Below are 17,941 nucleotides of genomic sequence, written 5' to 3'. Positions count from 1 at the left end.
TATTCGAGGTGAAATATCCTTCTTGGGTGGCCAATCCTGTGATGATCAAGAAAAAAGGAGGAGGATGGCGGATGTGCATAGACTTTACCGATCTAAACAAGCACTGTCCAAAAGATTGCTATCCCCTTCCGAATATAGATAAAAAAGTAGAAGCTTTGATCGGCTTCGAAATTTTCTGTTTTCTTGATTTATACAAAGGATATCACCAAGTGTTGATGGATGAGAGTGACGCTCCGAAAACAGCTTTCATCACCGATTTCGGCATTTTCGCTTATAAAAAGATGCCATTCGGTTTAAAGAATGCCGGAGCCACTTATCAAAGGATGGTAGACAAGCTTTTTCGGCACCTAATCGGGAAACAGGTTGAAGTGTATGTCGACGACATAGTTGTCAAAAGCAAAAGCACTTCGGAGTACGAAGACAACCTCAAATCCACTCTCGACGTGCTCCGGAAAGCCAACCTCAAACTCAACCCCCAAAAATGTACCTTTTTGGTAGATTCAGGAAAATTTCTGGGTTGTTGGGTTTCAAAGGACGGACTCAAGGCAAACCCTTCAAAAGTTCAAGTCATTCAAAACATGGCAATGCCGAAGTCCATACATGACGTGCAAAGGCTAACCGGATGTCTAGCCGCACTGAATCGATTCCTTTCCCAAGCAGCCGAAAAGCAACTGCCGTTCTTCAAAGTGTTGAAAAAAGCACCAAAGTTCGAGTGGGGAGCCGAGCAGAAAAAGGCCTTTGACGAGCTCAAAAGTTATCTAGCCGAGCTTCCTATTCTCTCTGCTCCAACCGAAGCCGAAGTAATATTCTTATACTTAGCGGCATCAGATCAAACCATCAGCGCGGTGCTTGTACGAGAAGAAGGCCTAAAGCAGTTTCCCATCTACTTTACAAGCCGAGCATTAAGAGGTCCAGAAACAAGGTATCAACCTCTGGAAAAAATTGCTCTGGCGTTAGTAAATGCAGCAAGGAGACTGCGGCCATACTTCTATGCTCACAAGGTATGTGTCTTAACCGATCTGCCTCTTCGGCAAGTTTTGACCAAGCCAGAAGCATCAGGCAGAATCGCCAAATGGGCCATAGAGCTGGGAGAACACTCGATCGAGTACCTACCTCGGAAAGCCATCAAGGGACAAGCCTTGGCAGATTTTCTTACAGAGGCCAAGTTCGATCAAGCAATCCCTGTCATTGCCGAACAGAAAAAGTCTGCCAATGCCGAACTTGCACAGCCCTTGGAATCCGAAGTAGAGCCGCCAGACTGCTGGAGCGGATTCGTAGATGGAGCTTCAAACAAGATGGGAAGTGGAGCTGGTATTTTACTCGTCGCTCCCGACGGACACGAGGTAACCTACTCACTTCGGTTCCTATTCCCCACTACTAATAATGAAGCCGAGTACGAAGCCCTCCTGGCCGGACTTCAGTTAGCGCAAAGTCTGCTCGTCAAATCTCTCAAAGTCCATTGTGATTCACAAGTCATAGTAAATCACATGTTGGGTACCAGTGAAGCCCGTGACGAGAGAATGAAGAAGTATTTGGACAAAGCGCAAAGCATCAGCCGAAGTTTCTCCTATTTTCGGATAATCCGCGTTCCCAGAGCGGAAAATAGCCGAGCAGATACCTTAAGTAAGTTGGCCTCAGATCCGAGCTCAAAGGCGGAAGAATTAATGCATCGAAGCATTGATGAAGCCGAGGTACATTCAATATCCAGCTCGCCGAACTGGATGACGCCGATCTTGCAGTATCTGGATCAAGGACAATTGCCCGAAGATAAGAGAGAAGCTCGGAAGATCACGTGCCGAGCACTTCGGTACGAACTTCATGAAGGAGTCCTCTTTAGAAAGTCTTACCTCCAGCCGTTATTGCGGTGCGTAGGACCAGAAGAGACGGACTACATCCTCAGAGAAGTTCATGAAGGGTCGTGCGGTAGCCACATCGGAGCTAGAGCTTTAGCTAAAAAAGTTCTAAGATGGGGATATTATTGGCCAACCTTGGTACAAGAAGCAGTGCAGCTCGTCAAGACGTGCCCGAAGTGCCAAATCCATGCAAATATCCCAAGAATGCCGCAGACCGATCTATCCACTATGCAAAGCCCTTGGCCTTTCATGCAATGGGGCATAGACATAGTGGGACCACTTCCTCAAGCTCCTCGGCAAATGAAGTTCCTAGTCGTTGCCGTGGATTACTTTACGAAGTGGGTAGAAGCTGAACCATTAGCTACGATAACGAGCTCGAAGGCATTGGATTTCGTCTGGAAGAACATAGTGTGCCGATTTGGCATACCCCACATCCTCATCTCGGATAACGGGACTCAGTTCACCGACAAGACGTTCAAGAATTGGTGCCAAGAGCTGAATATTCAACAGCGGTTCACTTCGGTCTCTCATCCACAAGCAAACGGACAAACGGAGGTAACAAATCGTATCCTGGTGAAAGGGTTAAAAGCTCGGTTAGAACAAGCCAAAGGACAATGGGTAGAAAATCTCCCTCAAGTCCTATGGTCCTACCGAACTACACCCACAACCTCCAATGGTGAAACTCCATACAGTCTGGTGTACGGCACTGAAGCCGTAATTCCGGTGGAGATCGGCGTACCCAGTCCCCGAACTCTAAATTTCTCCTCAGAAATGAATGACGACGGACTGAGAGCCGAGCTAGATCTTGCCGAAGAAAGAAGAGAATTGGCATGCATAAAAGCAGCCAAGTACAAGGAGCAAGTAGCCCGGTATTACAACCAAAGGGTGAAGAAGCTGCAATTTCAAGTGGGAGATCTCGTCCTGAGAAACAACGAAGTAAGCCGAGCAGAAAAGCTGGGCAAACTCGAACCCACATGGGAAGGTCCGTATCGGGTATCAGAAGTCCTCGGCAAAGGGTCTTACAAATTGGCTCACATGTCAGGAGAACAGGTACCCCGAACATGGCACATTTCCAACCTCAAAAAGTTCCATTTGTAAGAGACAGTCCGGTCAGTCAGTCTTGAGTCCTGTTTGCTCAATGTGCTTTATTTGGTTTACTTGGTCTTTATTTGTCTCTGTGCGTTTTGTTTGTGTGTTTTGTCTGTCTCTGTGCGTGTCGTCTCTTACAAATGTTACTGAGGTATCTTGTTCTTCGAAGACTGATCCCCTTCTTAGAACATATACAAGCTAAACAATTATGAGTCAAAGCTTCTAAAGAGGATACAAGACCACAATTCAGCTTAAACAAGCAGTTCGTCTGAAACGAGCTGCAACAAGCCCACGATTGTGCGTCAAAGCTTCTAAAGAGGATACAAGACCACAATTCAGCTTAAACAAGCACTTCGTCTGAAACGAACTGCAACAAAAGTCCAATTCTCGCGATAAAACTTGCCTGAATTAGGACTAGGGAAAGTCCGATCCACGCGATGAAACTCGCCGAATTAGGACAAGGGAAAGTCCGATCCCCAAATTAGGACAAGGGAAAGTCCGATCCCCAAATTAGGACAACGGAAAGTCCGATCCGAGCGATAAAACTCGCCAAATTAGGACACAAACCAAGTCCGGTCAAAGAAGAGTTCACTTCATGAGACCGTGGACAAACATCAACTTACCCCATACTTTTTTCCAGAATGCCGAAGTGATTCACTTCGCTTTTCGGGGGGGGGTAGTGATGGAGTACGTACTAAACAAGCCCAACAGCAGTAAAGCCCAAGACAGAGTATCAGTTCGGCATGACTAAAGAGTATCAGTCCGGCGTGACTAAAGAGTTCAGTTCGGTACAACCAAAGAGTTCGGCCCCAGCCTACAGCTCGGTGAAAGCCAACTCATCAAGCTCTGCTCTCAGGTCGGCATCAAGCTCTACTCTCAGATCGGCAAAAGCTGCTCGGCAATAATTCAGCAGTTCGGTCTCAGTATTCGACCGAACTAGGAGATAGTGGACTCATACAAGATTTCCACCTCCACTACACCAACGATCTATTTAGTGGTGTCAAGCAGTCATTAACTCATGCAGGATAGTGGACCCATGCAAGGTCGCCACGATCTCCACGACATCCACTACCTAATAAATGCTGCATGCCACGATCTTAGTTCACTGTATAAATAGAACCTAGGTCAGATAGATAAGGTCTTCTGCTTCTTCTTTTAAACTCTAAAAAAGCTCTCTAGAGAGAATATCATAAAGCAGGCCAGTGTTGTAAGCTGTAATTCGCAGATCAAGCAATACAAACCTGCCCCCATTTCTCCCCGTGGACGTAGATTTACCTCAGTAAATCGAACCACGTAAAACCTCTGTGTCGTAATTTATTTTTACGTGCATTAATTACCATCGAAAATTCGCCGCTTCATCAGTAGTATTATTTAATATCTAAACAAATTTGTTTAGCATTAAGTGTATTGTCGTAGAATTGAAGATTTGACATATAATGAATCTCGAAACACGCCTAATTAAGGAATGAGTCTTTATCAAGATATTTTGGTGCTTAATTTTTTTTAAAAACAATAAAATTAGTTATTTGATTTTTGGATAGTCCACAAAATAGTGCGCCTCATACACGCAAGAGTCGATATGATTATAATATATCACACTTGCAACTTGCAAGTGGGTACAAGTAACAATAATCAAATACTAAAAATAAATAAGAAAGACAAAAAATTAAGATCCAGATAGACTAGACCAAGTCAAATGATGAGTCTCACCTAGTGGTAAATTATAAGTTTGGAGTAATTTATTTCGATAATGATCTAACGCATACTCCTATTTAGTTACTGATATTAGTGGAGCTATTTTTAACTATAATCAACTCAAGTTATAATCTATCAAAATTTAAAACAAAAATACCAACGTAAATTAATTCAAACTTTACCCATCATTCGAAATGAGATGGCTAGCTAACACAGCAATATTACCCACAGAATATAAGATGAGATTGGATGGTTATTGTACTTGATTTATTTGGAGCATGATTTGATTAAGACAATAAAGGTGAATGTCAAATACATTCAATAAGTGGAACATGACAAGTAGTAATATATACCCTATTTTCTCTCCATTTTAAAATGATAGATGAGTAATAGTTTTCCATTTATTTTCGTGATAATTCCTTTTTTGACTTATTGAATGAAAAAAAAGTCTTAGTAGTATTTAAATTATACGTGTACAAATACAATATACCTAATCATGCCATGTTATTTTAATCGAACATTTCCTAATGACTTCTTCTTTCACTCCCGTTACTGTTGCTTTCATATTCGGATTTTTTCTCTTAATTTCAGTTATTTTATTTTACAAATATGTAAGGATAATCTAAAGTGTAAACTGTAAACGATTTAAGCTTAAATTAACTTAAGGTTAGACGAAACCTCTCTCTTTAATGACATCTCTCTTGCCATTTAATTTAGTGTCTCGTTCATTTTTAATTTAATGTAGTACTATATTCTTTGTGTTTGGGACAATAATAATTAAATGGGAGTATAATATTTATTAAAAATTTATACAACGCTTGTACTTAACGCTATAATTAATATACTACGGCATTACACTTTAAACTGGCGGCGTCAATATCTATGACCATTTTGTGTTCATTTTAGACCTCTGAAAACCTTCAATATTAATGTGCATTTTATATTCACTTAATTTAATCATTCCAAAACTTTTACTATCTATATCTCTCTTTTTTTTAACGAAAAAAAATAAATATCATTTGTTGAGATTTTTATTTAATAAAGCAATTAGAACACAATTATGGTCTTTCCTCTATCGTCAACGTTGAATTTAGCTGGCGAGCTTAAATATTCCTTAAAAAGTCAACGTGCTTTGCATTTGGTTAATCACATTAATAGTTTTAATCCAATATCAATACTTTAATTTCATTAGCAATATTAGTCTTTTTTTTATAAACAAAAATATTGAATTCTGACAATCAAGCTTAAATTTGAAGTACATAAGATTCGAAGGTAATAAAAAAATTACATAGTCCCAAGACCAGATCTAGATTTAATTAAGAATAATAAGACTAATTACTAGTAATTAGCAGTAATTACCTTCATAAACAACGTGCCAAAACCGAGAGTTTACATAATCATATTTATAATACTGTATAATAACTGCTGAAAAAGCAAGAACAGTCCATTAAATGGGCTGTCGCTACCAATTACAGTCATCCTTTGCCTATTTCTTCAACCATATCTCCAAAACACGCATTTGTGAAGTATAAATTCCACAGCATATTACTTGATATTTTCCATTATTCCTTTGTGGAAAGAAAAAAGAAGAATTAGAAGCTCTTGAAAGGTCAGAAAAGAGCAGCTGATTTTATTCTATAGCTGAAGAATTGGTAGCAAAAGTGGAAGGTCTTATCTGATTGACCTTGGATTTCCATGGCTGGTGAGTCTGGTTATGGGAATAAGGAGAGGGATCTTCAGTATACAGCAACATGGGCAGTTGCTGGTGTTTGTGCTGTCATCATAATTATCTCTATTGTCCTTGAAAAAATCCTCCACAAAGTTGGAACGGTAAGAAAGATCCACCTCCTTTGACCTTCATGGGTTTTAGGCCTTTTTTGCTCTGAAAAATTGTTTCTTGATTTGATTATTGGGATATGTGTTTCTTTCTGTTTGTTTTGACCTTATTAGGAAATGATTTCTTGTTTGTGGTTTGATCATGCTTTTCTTGCTGTTAAAAATTGTATCTTTTTTGCTTGTCTTGTTTGGCATTTGTGTTTATACATGGCGAGTAATGGGAGTGGTGAAATTGTTTTTTTGCAGTGGTTGACAGATAGGCATAAGAAGGCTCTGTATGAGGCGCTGGAGAAGGTCAAAGCAGGTAGATCATCTTGTTTTCTTTTGATGCTAAGATTTGTTGAGTTTTTATTAACTTAATTTGTTTTGTTTGCTGCAGAGTTGATGATTCTTGGTTTCATCTCTCTGACCCTTGTATTCAGTCAATACTACATTGCTGAAATCTGCATACCTAAAGGTGCTGCTGATATCATGCTGCCTTGTAAAGCAAAAGAGACTGTTAAGGAAGAAGAGGGCCGTCGCAGGCTTTTGTCATTTGATCGCCGTGTTTTAGCTGGAAAATCGTCTAATAAATGTGCCGAGGTAAACTGCTCTTGCTGAAGCTGCTAGGCTCACAAGTTTTACTTGAGTAATATGTGCTTCTGCTAAAGCAGAATGTGTAGTGTGTGAATTTCTGTGTGGTCTATGTCTCAATAAAGGCACAATCTAATTGCTTATAACTAATCTGAAAATTTCAGAAGGGGCTTGTACCACTTATAACGGTGGATGGACTGCATCAGATACATATTCTTATATTCTTTTTAGCAGTCTTGCACGTGCTCTACAGTGCTATCACTATGGGACTTGGAAAGCTTAAGGTACATCTCAGTGTTTGTTTTATCTGTGTATTTACGTCTGTTTGTCTTTCTCATGTATTGAACTGGTTTATCGAATGGTTTCATAAACATATATGGAGAAGATTGCATTTGTTGCAGAAGTAAAAAATGATCTACACGGAGTCTTTTGGATCAGTGTATCCATATATTAATATGTCGTATCTAAATGTTGTGTAGATTCGTGGCTGGAAAGGATGGGAGCAGGAGACTACCTCCCACGACTATGAGTTTTCTAATGGTATATCACAACATACACTTTGCTTCATTTATCCAAATTTGTGCATCTTAATTTATCTTCTTGCATGAGTAGGCATGCTTATCGATCTATCTGGACCTTACAGATCCTTCAAGATTCAGGCTTACTCATGAGACATCTTTCGTGAGGGCGCACACTAGTTTCTGGACACGGATACCTATCTTTTTCTACATTGTGAGATTTAACTTCATGTTTATTTTGTTCTTGATTTTCTGTGGTTACTTTATCGTGGTAGCTTGCTGATGCTTATCTTTCACGCAGGGATGTTTTTTCCGACAGTTCATTAAGTCTGTTAGCAAATCTGATTACATGACATTACGAAACGGTTTCATTTCCGTGAGTCTTATTTTGTGTCCATTGTCTTTTTTTAGTGACTTAAGTAGTCATTTTGGCTGCTTCATCCGGACTTTTGTAATAGATCTTTGCTTGGTTTTTAGGTTCATTTGGCCCCCGGAAGCAAGTTCAACTTCCAAAAATACATCAAACGATCACTAGAAGATGACTTTAAGACCGTTGTGGGAGTAAGGTAGAGATATTCTTGTTTGAATGCTTAGTTTCTGATGACTTCTGTGCAAACAGTTTAGAATTCTCTCTCACGTACCAATATATGACTTATTTCTCTTCTTCTTCGTTTATACGTTGACAGTCCAGTTTTGTGGGGATCATTTGTGGTTTTCCTGCTCATAAATGTTCACGGTATGTTACTGTTACTGTAGAGCTGTGATACGATTTCTCGGGTTATATTTGATCGCTTGACATATTGTTTTAATTGTTCAAACAATTTCAGGGTGGCAAGCACTGTTTTGGGCATCCTTAGTTCCTGTCATTGTAAGTTCCTTATTACTAATACAAGTTACAAATACATAACAATAAAAACACATTGACACAATGATTCTTTCAGATCATCTTGGCTGTCGGCACGAAGCTGCAAGCTATTTTGACAAAAATGGCCCTTGAGATAACAGAGAGACATGCAGTAGTCCAAGGCATACCTCTAGTTCAAGGTTCCGACAAATATTTCTGGTTTGGTCGGCCCCAGCTGGTGCTGCATCTCATACACTTTGCACTATTTCAGGTACTCAAGGATTCTCCTTTACAACCAACATATTCGAACTCATAGCAGGGTAACGAAAATGAGAAATAAGTTTATAGACTTGTGCTCGTATGCTAATACACGTAATTTTCTATGCAGAATGCTTTCCAATTGACATACTTCTTGTGGATTTGGGTAATGATCCCTCATCAACCTTATTGTCAATACTGAACTTTCCACACACAATATCACTAACTAGAGAAAAAAATTTCATGTGCAGTACGAGTTTGGGATCGATTCTTGCATCCATGAGAATCTCGGACTTGTGATTATCAAGATTGGTGTAGGGTAAGTGATATTCGATGCTAGTTTTTACCTATCGTGGTTTCTAGCATTCTTGATTAATGACTTCTATTTGGTGTTGATGTTGTAGGGTGGGAGTCCTATGTTTGTGCAGCTACATTACACTTCCACTATATGCCCTCATTGCTCAGGTAATCTTGATACATTTTTTACTTGGTAAATTTCTATGCATTATGTATGTAAGGAGAATTATCTAAAATGTCCCAAACTATCAAAATCTAGATGGGGTCAAACATGAAGAAAACCATATTCGATGAGCAAACGTCGAAGGCCCTCAAGAAGTGGCACATGGCGGTGAAGAAGAAGCATGGGCGGGGAGGAAGCACCCCTACGCGAACCTTAGGTGGGAACGCGAGCCCAACATCTTCAATGGGGTCACCATTCCACCCTACGGGCGCGATGCTTCAGCGTTTCAAGACAACTGGTCACTCGACTCGGGGATTTGGTTATGAAGACCATGATGCATCTGATATCGAGGATCCATCCACGCCTCCACCACCGACGGCCAGCTTGATCATACGGTCTAATGATCCTTTGGATCACGATCATGATCACGACATTGATGACCACCATCTTGATGACGAGCATGACAGGGAATTCGCTCTGAATGGACAAGAAACAAGGAACGAAGATGATTTCTCGTTCGTGCGCCCGGCTCCCACCCAGCAGAAGTGAGGTTGGCAAGCATGCTTGTAGGATTTTTCTCAAGATTTACTCTATATTTGCTTCTGTATTTAAATGTGCAAAATTTTAAAGTGGCAGGAGACACTTGTGATTAGATATTTAGATATTTTTGTGCACATTTTAATAAATTTTGTTTATGTTCGAAATAAAAAAAAAAAAGGTTTGCCATCTCTTCAAAATCTTACATGGTTGGCTAATCACCATTTTATATTTTTGGATCTTTCAGATTTTTTTCAACTGTGATTAATGATCATTAAATCTCTTTTTTCAACTGTAGTAGTAACATATTTCTAGTTAACCACTTGCATAATGTACCTTCAAGAATGTTTGATTTAATTAATGGTTTGAATTTTTCTTCAAGAATGTTTGATTTAATTAACGTATTGAATAATTTTTCTTTATAAAAAAGTAGTCTAAGGTCCAAAATTTGATCTGTTTTAGCTTCTAGTCATAAATAATAGTCGTATGTTCTGGTCGTATTTAACATTTCCGTAAAAAAATAGTCAACCGCGTTTTGGTCCTAATCCTATTTACTTATGAAAGAATATCCAGTAATTCAAACTTCACTTGACAAGCCAAAACAATTTCAAATATAATGGTAATACAACTCAAATTTATACCAAAATCTTTGTAAATTGTGTATCTAAAGAATGTAACAACTGCAGAAACTGAACATACAATGAAAAATGAAATCCAAAAGCATAACAACCACTCTTTCAGTTGTTTTCACTCTCTGCATTTTGCTTCGCCCCCACTGCGAAGAACTCCGTGATGACTTCGAGCGGCATCCCTTTGGTTTCCGGCACTTTGAGGTACACGAACACCCACGCGATGCTGCAGACGACTGCGTAGATGGAGAAGACGCCAGCCAGGCCGATGGAGTTGAGCATCATGGGAAGACTGTAGGTGACGATGATGTCGCATATCCAGAATGTGAGGGCGCAGATGGCGATGCAGAGCCCACGGACGCGGGTGGGGAAGATCTCCGAGCATAGGATGTTTGGGATCGGCCCGAACCCCATCACGAAGGTGCAGAAGTAGACGATCACACTGACTGTTGAGATCACAGCGTGAGGCACTGACCCCAGATCGAGCACGTTTCCAAGAACCAGCATAATCAGCGTCACTAGAAGCACGGGCAGAGTCGAGAGGAGGAGCCACCTGCAGGGAGAAACAAACACAGAACATGAACACGAGTGTTTGGACGATGTCACTGTCTTGGATTGAATGTGTTCCTAACAAGTTAGGTATAAGTCTACATCCTAATTGAGTAGTTGATGATGATCTTTAATATAAGCTCATGAAGATTTTCGACGAATTAGGCACATCAATCCTAACATCCTCAAAAGTAATGTTTTACGTATTTTTAGATGATGGAACGCCTGTTTATCAGGAGACACGTTGAGATCACGAATTTGGGATTACCTTCTGCCAGCAACATCCATGAGTCTCATTGCAATACCGATGCTAGGAAGCATCAACAATGTAGTTAGACCGCTAATGAGAAGAGAGGCGGATTCTGAGGTGAGGCCCAAATTCGAAAGGAGAACTCCCACACCGGCTTGTTCCAGAATTTGTGGCGAGTAGTAGAGAACTCCATTAATGCCAGAAAACTGCGCATCATCGATGAGGAAAGCAGTAGGATCAACAACACTATGAAGTTTCAGGGATAATATGTTGATGGTCATCGGATAATTGAGCAATTCAATGATAAATTACTTAAGAAGCAACTAAAATGCAGCAGACGAAAATCAACTTGAAAATTTACCTGCTGAAGAATTTGAAGTCCTACACCAACAAAGAGTGCATGTTTGACTCCTGGTTCGAAAAGATCCCTCCAGGTAGGACCTTGAGCAGCAGCTTGCGGTTTCTTGTCCGTTGCCAGGCCAATAGATTGATGACTGGTGACGTCATCAGCACGGAGAACAGAGTGGCTCACTAGGGCAGCAGCATGGACTAATTCACCATCAGCCGGTCCCTCAGTTCCCGCTATGGAAATAACCGAACCTCGCCTGGATGCAGCAGCACCGCCCTCCTGGTGTAAGTAGATCCTCTTAAGACCTCCTGCGTTATTCTCGTCCTTCCTGTATGCTAGCTGCCAGCCACCACCGATTCCTACGCTTCCGAGCTGCTCTCCGTTATTCTCCTTCTCAGCATTGCTATCATGGCGAATCAAAGGGCTCCTCATGTCATCATCAGAATAGTTCCCGGAATGATCGGATCCAGCATTTTCCTCATCCCTTTCCAAGGTTTCGTCATTCCAGTGCTCGTGTTTAACTTGATTCTCTGGGTTTACGTTAAACATACTGCCGAAATTCGAGAAGAGCATGCTTCTCATGCTTCCCATTCCCATCTCTGGGACCTTCTCGTGAACACTTCCGAAGAGAGTGACCATCGGATCCATAAGCAAACTCCGGTTAGTCAGACTCCCTTGACGGGAAACCATACCCAGAGTGCTCTGTCCAGCAATGGGTTTGGCGATCCAGGATTGACCCTCTTCAGCGCCATATAATTTGATACGATCTTTCTCCACTTCATTATCTTGGTGGCCAGCAAGATCGTTGTCGGGACTGATGACATATTCCTCGATGGCTGTATCACCTCCGACATCTAAACCCTCGAGTAATAAAGCCATTTCACCTGTTGACAAGAGAGCAATAGAAGAATTACATACTTAAACAAGAAAAATCAAAAAACAAGGTTTGATAATCAGAGCATACTTATTATTCGAATGTCCAGAAAATGCTACATCGAGCAACCACAAGAGTCTTGTACACAAAATAGCTATAAGCACTCATTAACCGCACAAGTAGTAAATTAGACACTCGACTTCTAGCATCTACTTTTATCTGTATGTTCCGCATCGGACCATATTCATCTCATAAATCCATCTAACTTAAACATCAGGAGTTAGAGATAAGGTCCACCTTAACAATCTCTATACCAGATTAGTTCAAATAGATTTGAATTCGACACCATTCGAAGCTCATACAAGATTTGATCATTTAGCTTCAATTCCTATCATCAGAATTCAGAACTCATTACAAATCATAAATTCAGTAAGAGTAAATCTGAGAAATAAACATACTTAACTATACAGTATGATTGAAGAGCAATTTACCTGAGACATCTTCTCGTCCACGTAGGCCTTGCAGAACTTTCTTGGCCTCTTTCATCCTCCCTTTACTTACTAGCCATCTTGGGGATTCAGGCAGGTAAAACAATGACAAGGCAAAATAAAACAGTGAAGGAATAGAAAGAACCCCGAGCATCATTCTCCAACTAGGTAAATCCTTCAACGACATCGAAAAGACCATGCAGTATGACAAAAACATCCCAGCAGAGCCAGTAAACTGAGGGAGGGTATTCAGAAACCCCCTTATTTCTGGTGGGGCTGTCTCGGATATGTAGACGGGAACGAGAGTGACAGCGAGACCAATCCCAAAACCATCCAAGAGCCTTGCCAGAAGGAGCATGTACACATTGGGAGCCCAGAACATGACCAGTCCACTAAGAAAATAGAGAACAGATGAGATTATCAGCATTGGACGACGTCCGAGCCAGTCAGCCACTGGCCCGGAGAATGTAGTGATGACCGTTGCCCCAATCAGAGATGTTGCAACGATAAGCCCTTCTATCGTAGGCTGTGTCTGTAAATGAAACTCCCTCTTGATGTAAAGCACAGATCCTGAAAAAGAATTTGCATTTTTAAAACATCTCATGCCACAGCAATGCTAGATTCAAGATCAAGAATTTAAGCTTCTTCTTCAACATCAAATTAATGAAAATCAAACGCACCTGCAATAGTAGCATTGTCCCATCCTTGCAAGAAGTTACCAATGGCGGCAGCAATGGCTACAAAAACAGCTCCCCTCATCATTGCAAAATTCACACTCCCTCACAAGAAATTCGACTCCAGCCAAATTGACAAAGCCCCAGATTTTGCAATACCACTGTATATACAAATCAAACACACGCAGAGATTAAAGAAAAAGCAATAGATCGTCACGTTCGTTCACATGATACAAAAAAAATATCTTCAAAGTAGGAAGCAATGCACATCAAGAATAGATTTTTAAGCAAATCCCTTTCAAATTAAAAGGCAAAATACCTTGAAATCAAAAGGGCCTGAAGGAATCCATGAACTATGTGATGATACTGCAAGAACAACGCCCCTCACGCAGCATGTAAACACTGCACATGCAACGCCAGTAAAGGCGCAACCTTTATATATGTGTTAGGGAAAATGGTGAGACAGGTTGAGAGAGGGAAGGAGGCAGAAGAAAACTTTTAATTTATTTGAGAATTAATTGGGGAGCAATGTTGATGAAGGCAACAAGTGTAGACCTGGCAAAACGTGAGAGGAGAGAGAGAGAGAGAGGGAAGGCAGTGATTTTGGGATCGAAAAACAAGCGAGTTGAAATAGGGAGATGAGTGGCGATCCAAGAACGTGCAGCGCTGATCTGTTGGTGTTGGCATTGGGCTCTATTTTATTGCAATCTCTGTCTCTCTCTTGGAAAGATTCTTTGTGAGTTGGCAACAAATCTACACACATCTCTGCCTCAGGAGTATCACCAGATTCAAATCGGTCAAATTTCAGTCTTTTTTTCTATATTATACTTACCATTTTTTTATTTAAAAATTACCACATCCATTCTTTATTAATACAGATATTTAGTGTCCTAAATGGTGAGATAATACAATGTAAAACAAAGATAGACAAAAGTAATAGTAATGAACAAGTTAGATGCGATAATAAAATAAGAAAAAGAAAATAGAAATGATGCAATTTTAATGTAATAACGAATAAGTTAGACGAAATAATAAAATAAGAAAAACAAAATAGAAATGACTTAATTTAATGGGAATGTTCTATAAAGAAAATATGACCCTATTAATGCATAACAAAGTGAGTATTCAAGACTTTTCAATGATTTTTATGCTTACGGAGTAGTTAATATTAATGCAACTAGTTAGTTTTTCATATTGATTAGTTTTTGAAAGAGAAACTATATGTTTTTAGTTACAATTAACACGTATATGATATACTTACCCCCACTCATGCGTATAAGTAATTTGAAGTATCAATGAATGTATTCGTTAAGAAAACGTCTCACTAATTGATTCAACATTGTCCTCTCTCGTATACTTAAATGGAAAATAATTCCATAACGTGAGATTCAGCAATCAATAAATGTATGTGGCCATAATATGGCTAGCCATAAATAGTATTTTCGTAAATATAGGTATTTTGGGTATTAATAAATTAAATCAATTTACACTATTAATATGTTTTAGACTGAAAACAACTTTTTTCTTTAATTTTAAATTTCATTTGACCCGCTAGCTCTATGGTAACTTCATTGTATTTGTTGAATTTTCTTATAGGAACTAAATATTCTTAACGTCGTGCTCATTTGTCACAGCCAAATCACCACACAAAGTTTGTTGCTAAAACGTTATAAGTTGATCTCATTCCTAACTCAATCACTCGTGGAAGATAAGCTCAAAGTCACCATCCCATCCTATTTAATTTGCTAACTTGGTCATAGTATTAAACTGTTTTATTATTTTTAAATGTTATTAAAAACTTGGTGTTGATGAAGAAAACAAATAAATTTGCTCCATTTGATGCCGATCGACCATTTTTTTTAAAATAAATTTATTTAAAAGAACGTACGAGGGCACAGTATTTAACAAGACTCAAAAAATAAAAGAAACGTGATCACAACAAATCAAGACATAGAGATATAACTAATTGTAACAAAATTGAAATTTAAAATCAATTTTTTTTTGATAAATCAAAATTTTCAAATCACCCAAAAGTGACGAGGTAGAGTACAAGAACATTAGAAATACAATGATTAAAAAACGGAAGAAAAAAGTCAACAGAGCTGACAGCACAACAAATGCAAAATCAACAGAGCTAGAAAGAAAAACCAACAGTCGGAAACAAGGCACACCACTAACTAACAAAGAGAAGACAAACAACACGAAGCTACCTGAGAGAACATCAGACAACGAGTAGGGTGTGTTTCTCAAGCCTTCAAACCTGGTGTCAACCCTCCCACTCTCCGATGACATTCCAATCCTCCAGTATTTGCCCCGGTGAGAAGGGGAAGTGAAGGCACCATCCTTTAATCCATGTGCCAAGGAGCCAAATAACTCCCAATTGAGTTGGAAGTTTTGAAACACGATCTTGTTACGGATATTCCAAATAGACCATGCAGTGACATAAAAGATAGAAATCCAAAATCAAAATTTGCAGAGAAAGTTGAAATTTTTTGATGTCTTGAGTTATAATCCGGAGAATTATTCGAGAAAGAGTAAACTAGTGTTCTAAATGAACTGAAAATTATTTATGAGGTCTTTTATTATTTCCTAGTATTTGTTTCGTAGTACAAAAAAGTCCGATACTGCTTCATACGGTACCACTTATTTTAATTGTAATTTCTTGTGATTAAAGGTGATGAGTGATATTGAAAAGTTAATACACTAACACATTAATATAATATAGTACTTCCTCGATCCCCAAAGAATATATACTTTGGATTTGGCTTGAGTTTTAATGAGAAATTAGTAAAGTAAGAGAGATATAGAGAAAAAGTAAATAAAATATTATTAGTGGAGAATGAGTCTCACCTCATTAAAAAGAAAATAGTTCTAAAATTAGAAAGTGTATATTCTTGTGGGACAAACTAATAATGAAAGAGTGCATATTCTTGTGGGACAGAAGTCAAACATTATAAAAATTGCAATTATGGTAGAAAAATGACATTTGATATTGATACTTTAGCCCAATAATAATTTAATTTATATAATTAATCTTTGTACTACTATATATTCGAACTAAAAGACTGATATGAACTCACACCTATCATAAATATGTGTCACATCCTAATCACATGTATAAAGTATACCTACTTTATTTGGGGAAGGGGAAGTACATGGAAATTTCATGTGACAGAATCCATTTATTTGGTACATCAAGATTAGAAATATTTCAAATATCGGTGCTAAATTTAATAACAAAAATTAGAATCTCCAACGAAATACAAAAGCGTCTCTAACCATATTTTTTTCTTGTACATAGTATTATTTATTATTACACAAACAGTTAATCATGCGAAAAACCAACGTGGATCTATAAGTACCAATGTTGATCTAAGTATAAGTTACTCCCTTAGTCCCATGTTATTTGCCGTTTTATGTTTCTTCCCAAATTACTTACACTAAGAATTAAGGTATTCTTAATTAATATATTATTGAGTAGTTAATTAGGGTCATTATTAAGTGATCTCTTATTATATTTAAAATATTAATTTAATTACACTAAAAAAATCAATCTTAAATTTATGACTTAAAAAAAGTGCAAATAATAAAGGATATGCTAAGCTTAAAAATGTGGATTTAAATTTAATATTTAGTAAATACTGATATGTATATTGGACTCGCGCCTTCACAGTAATAATGCATTTGATATATTACCCCAATATTTGACTTACATTGACTTATATAATAGTACTATAAAAAATAATTATATTGTCCAAATTAACTTTCAATTTTTTTTATTAAGTATATATTTTTTTATATATATAAATGAATATAAATTTATTGGATCTATGCGAGTGAGCGTGAACTTGGTGCATAAAATTTATGAAAAGTATCAAAATTTAACCAAAGTTCATGATTTTAGGGACCATTATTCTTAAATAATTTGAGCAATAAAATTCATTAATTACTATCGAATCTTCACATTAGACATTCCCTTCTTCAAATCAAATCGAGATGTTAATTAATAATGTCGATGCGCCCATAATGAATCTGCTCTTGGATCCAGACTTGTCTTCCAGTTTTGAATATCTCAATCTCAATGCTACCATGGTGTAAAAATTACATTTTTACATTAAATTCGTAATAAATCTTATTTTAAGAAACGTATGGAAATTTTGCTAATTACGGATTTAATGTTACCATGCTGTAAAAATGAGCACTATAACACTATTGAATCAGCATCAAATTATCCCATTGAATATTAAAATATTCGGAGCTTAAATTTCTTACAACTATAGTAAATATAATCAAAATTGTTTTTTAGGAGTATAATATTATTATTCTACATTTTTAAGCGTTTATTTTTAATTTTAAGTCATTTTGCATATCAAAATAGAAGTGGTAAAACGTAAAAGTAAAAATTATTTTTTGTGAATGCTAGAAACAAAGACATTCATTTTTAAAATTGAACACATCCAAGCTT

At 38.1% G+C, this 17,941-nt stretch overlaps 2 protein-coding genes across 3 annotated transcripts; one reads left to right on the top strand and one right to left on the bottom strand.

The window, feature by feature from the left end:
• The first annotated feature begins 6,113 nt into the window (after window positions 1-6,113).
• LOC121787711 (MLO-like protein 10) lies at window positions 6,114-9,855 on the top strand. The gene is made up of 15 exons (XM_042186528.1): window positions 6,114-6,467; window positions 6,720-6,777; window positions 6,853-7,055; window positions 7,211-7,330; window positions 7,526-7,586; window positions 7,690-7,778; window positions 7,866-7,940; window positions 8,042-8,130; window positions 8,251-8,300; window positions 8,392-8,432; window positions 8,506-8,679; window positions 8,797-8,832; window positions 8,918-8,985; window positions 9,071-9,131; window positions 9,223-9,855. The coding sequence occupies exons 1-15, from the start codon at window positions 6,333-6,335 to the stop codon at window positions 9,673-9,675; spliced, it is 1,713 nt and encodes a 570-aa protein (XP_042042462.1). The 5' UTR covers window positions 6,114-6,332; the 3' UTR covers window positions 9,676-9,855.
• A 376-nt stretch (window positions 9,856-10,231) lies between these two features.
• Window positions 10,232-14,204, bottom strand: LOC121787040 (monosaccharide-sensing protein 2-like). 2 transcript variants are annotated; one of them, XM_042185641.1, is made up of 7 exons: window positions 14,032-14,204; window positions 13,796-13,878; window positions 13,483-13,637; window positions 12,806-13,372; window positions 11,453-12,324; window positions 11,110-11,297; window positions 10,232-10,845 (listed from the first exon to the last, which is right to left on the bottom strand). In XM_042185641.1, the coding sequence occupies exons 3-7, from the start codon at window positions 13,562-13,564 to the stop codon at window positions 10,401-10,403; spliced, it is 2,154 nt and encodes a 717-aa protein (XP_042041575.1). In that variant the 5' UTR covers window positions 13,565-13,637; window positions 13,796-13,878; window positions 14,032-14,204; the 3' UTR covers window positions 10,232-10,400. The 2 variants fall into 2 exon arrangements, with proteins under 2 accessions (XP_042041575.1, XP_042041574.1); XM_042185640.1 differs by having other exon boundaries at window positions 13,796-14,204.
• Window positions 14,205-17,941: the final 3,737 nt, after the last annotated feature.

The sequence above is a fragment of the Salvia splendens genome, chromosome 22, assembly GCF_004379255.2.
Source record: "Salvia splendens isolate huo1 chromosome 22, SspV2, whole genome shotgun sequence".
Lineage (NCBI taxonomy): Eukaryota > Viridiplantae > Streptophyta > Magnoliopsida > Lamiales > Lamiaceae > Salvia > Salvia splendens.
This window is presented reverse-complemented; position numbering and strand designations above follow the sequence as displayed.

Bases quoted from the DNA above. Each gene is read 5' to 3' on its own strand.
- LOC121787040 (XM_042185640.1), bottom strand. From the start codon at position 13,564: ATGATGAGGGGAGCTGTTTTTGTAGCCATTGCTGCCGCCATTGGTAAC. The intron at 13,373-13,482 runs GTGCGTTTGATT...ATTCTTTTTCAG, and splicing joins GGACAATGCTACTATTGCAG to GATCTGTGCTTTACATCAAG. The intron at 10,846-11,109 runs GTAATCCCAAAT...TTCTCCCTGCAG, and splicing joins ATGGATGTTGCTGGCAGAAG to GTGGCTCCTCCTCTCGACTC.
- LOC121787711 (XM_042186528.1), top strand. From the start codon at position 6,333: ATGGCTGGTGAGTCTGGTTATGGGAATAAGGAGAGGGATCTTCAGTAT. The intron at 7,587-7,689 runs GTATATCACAAC...TGGACCTTACAG, and splicing joins CGACTATGAGTTTTCTAATG to ATCCTTCAAGATTCAGGCTT. The intron at 8,986-9,070 runs GTAAGTGATATT...TTGATGTTGTAG, and splicing joins ATTATCAAGATTGGTGTAGG to GGTGGGAGTCCTATGTTTGT.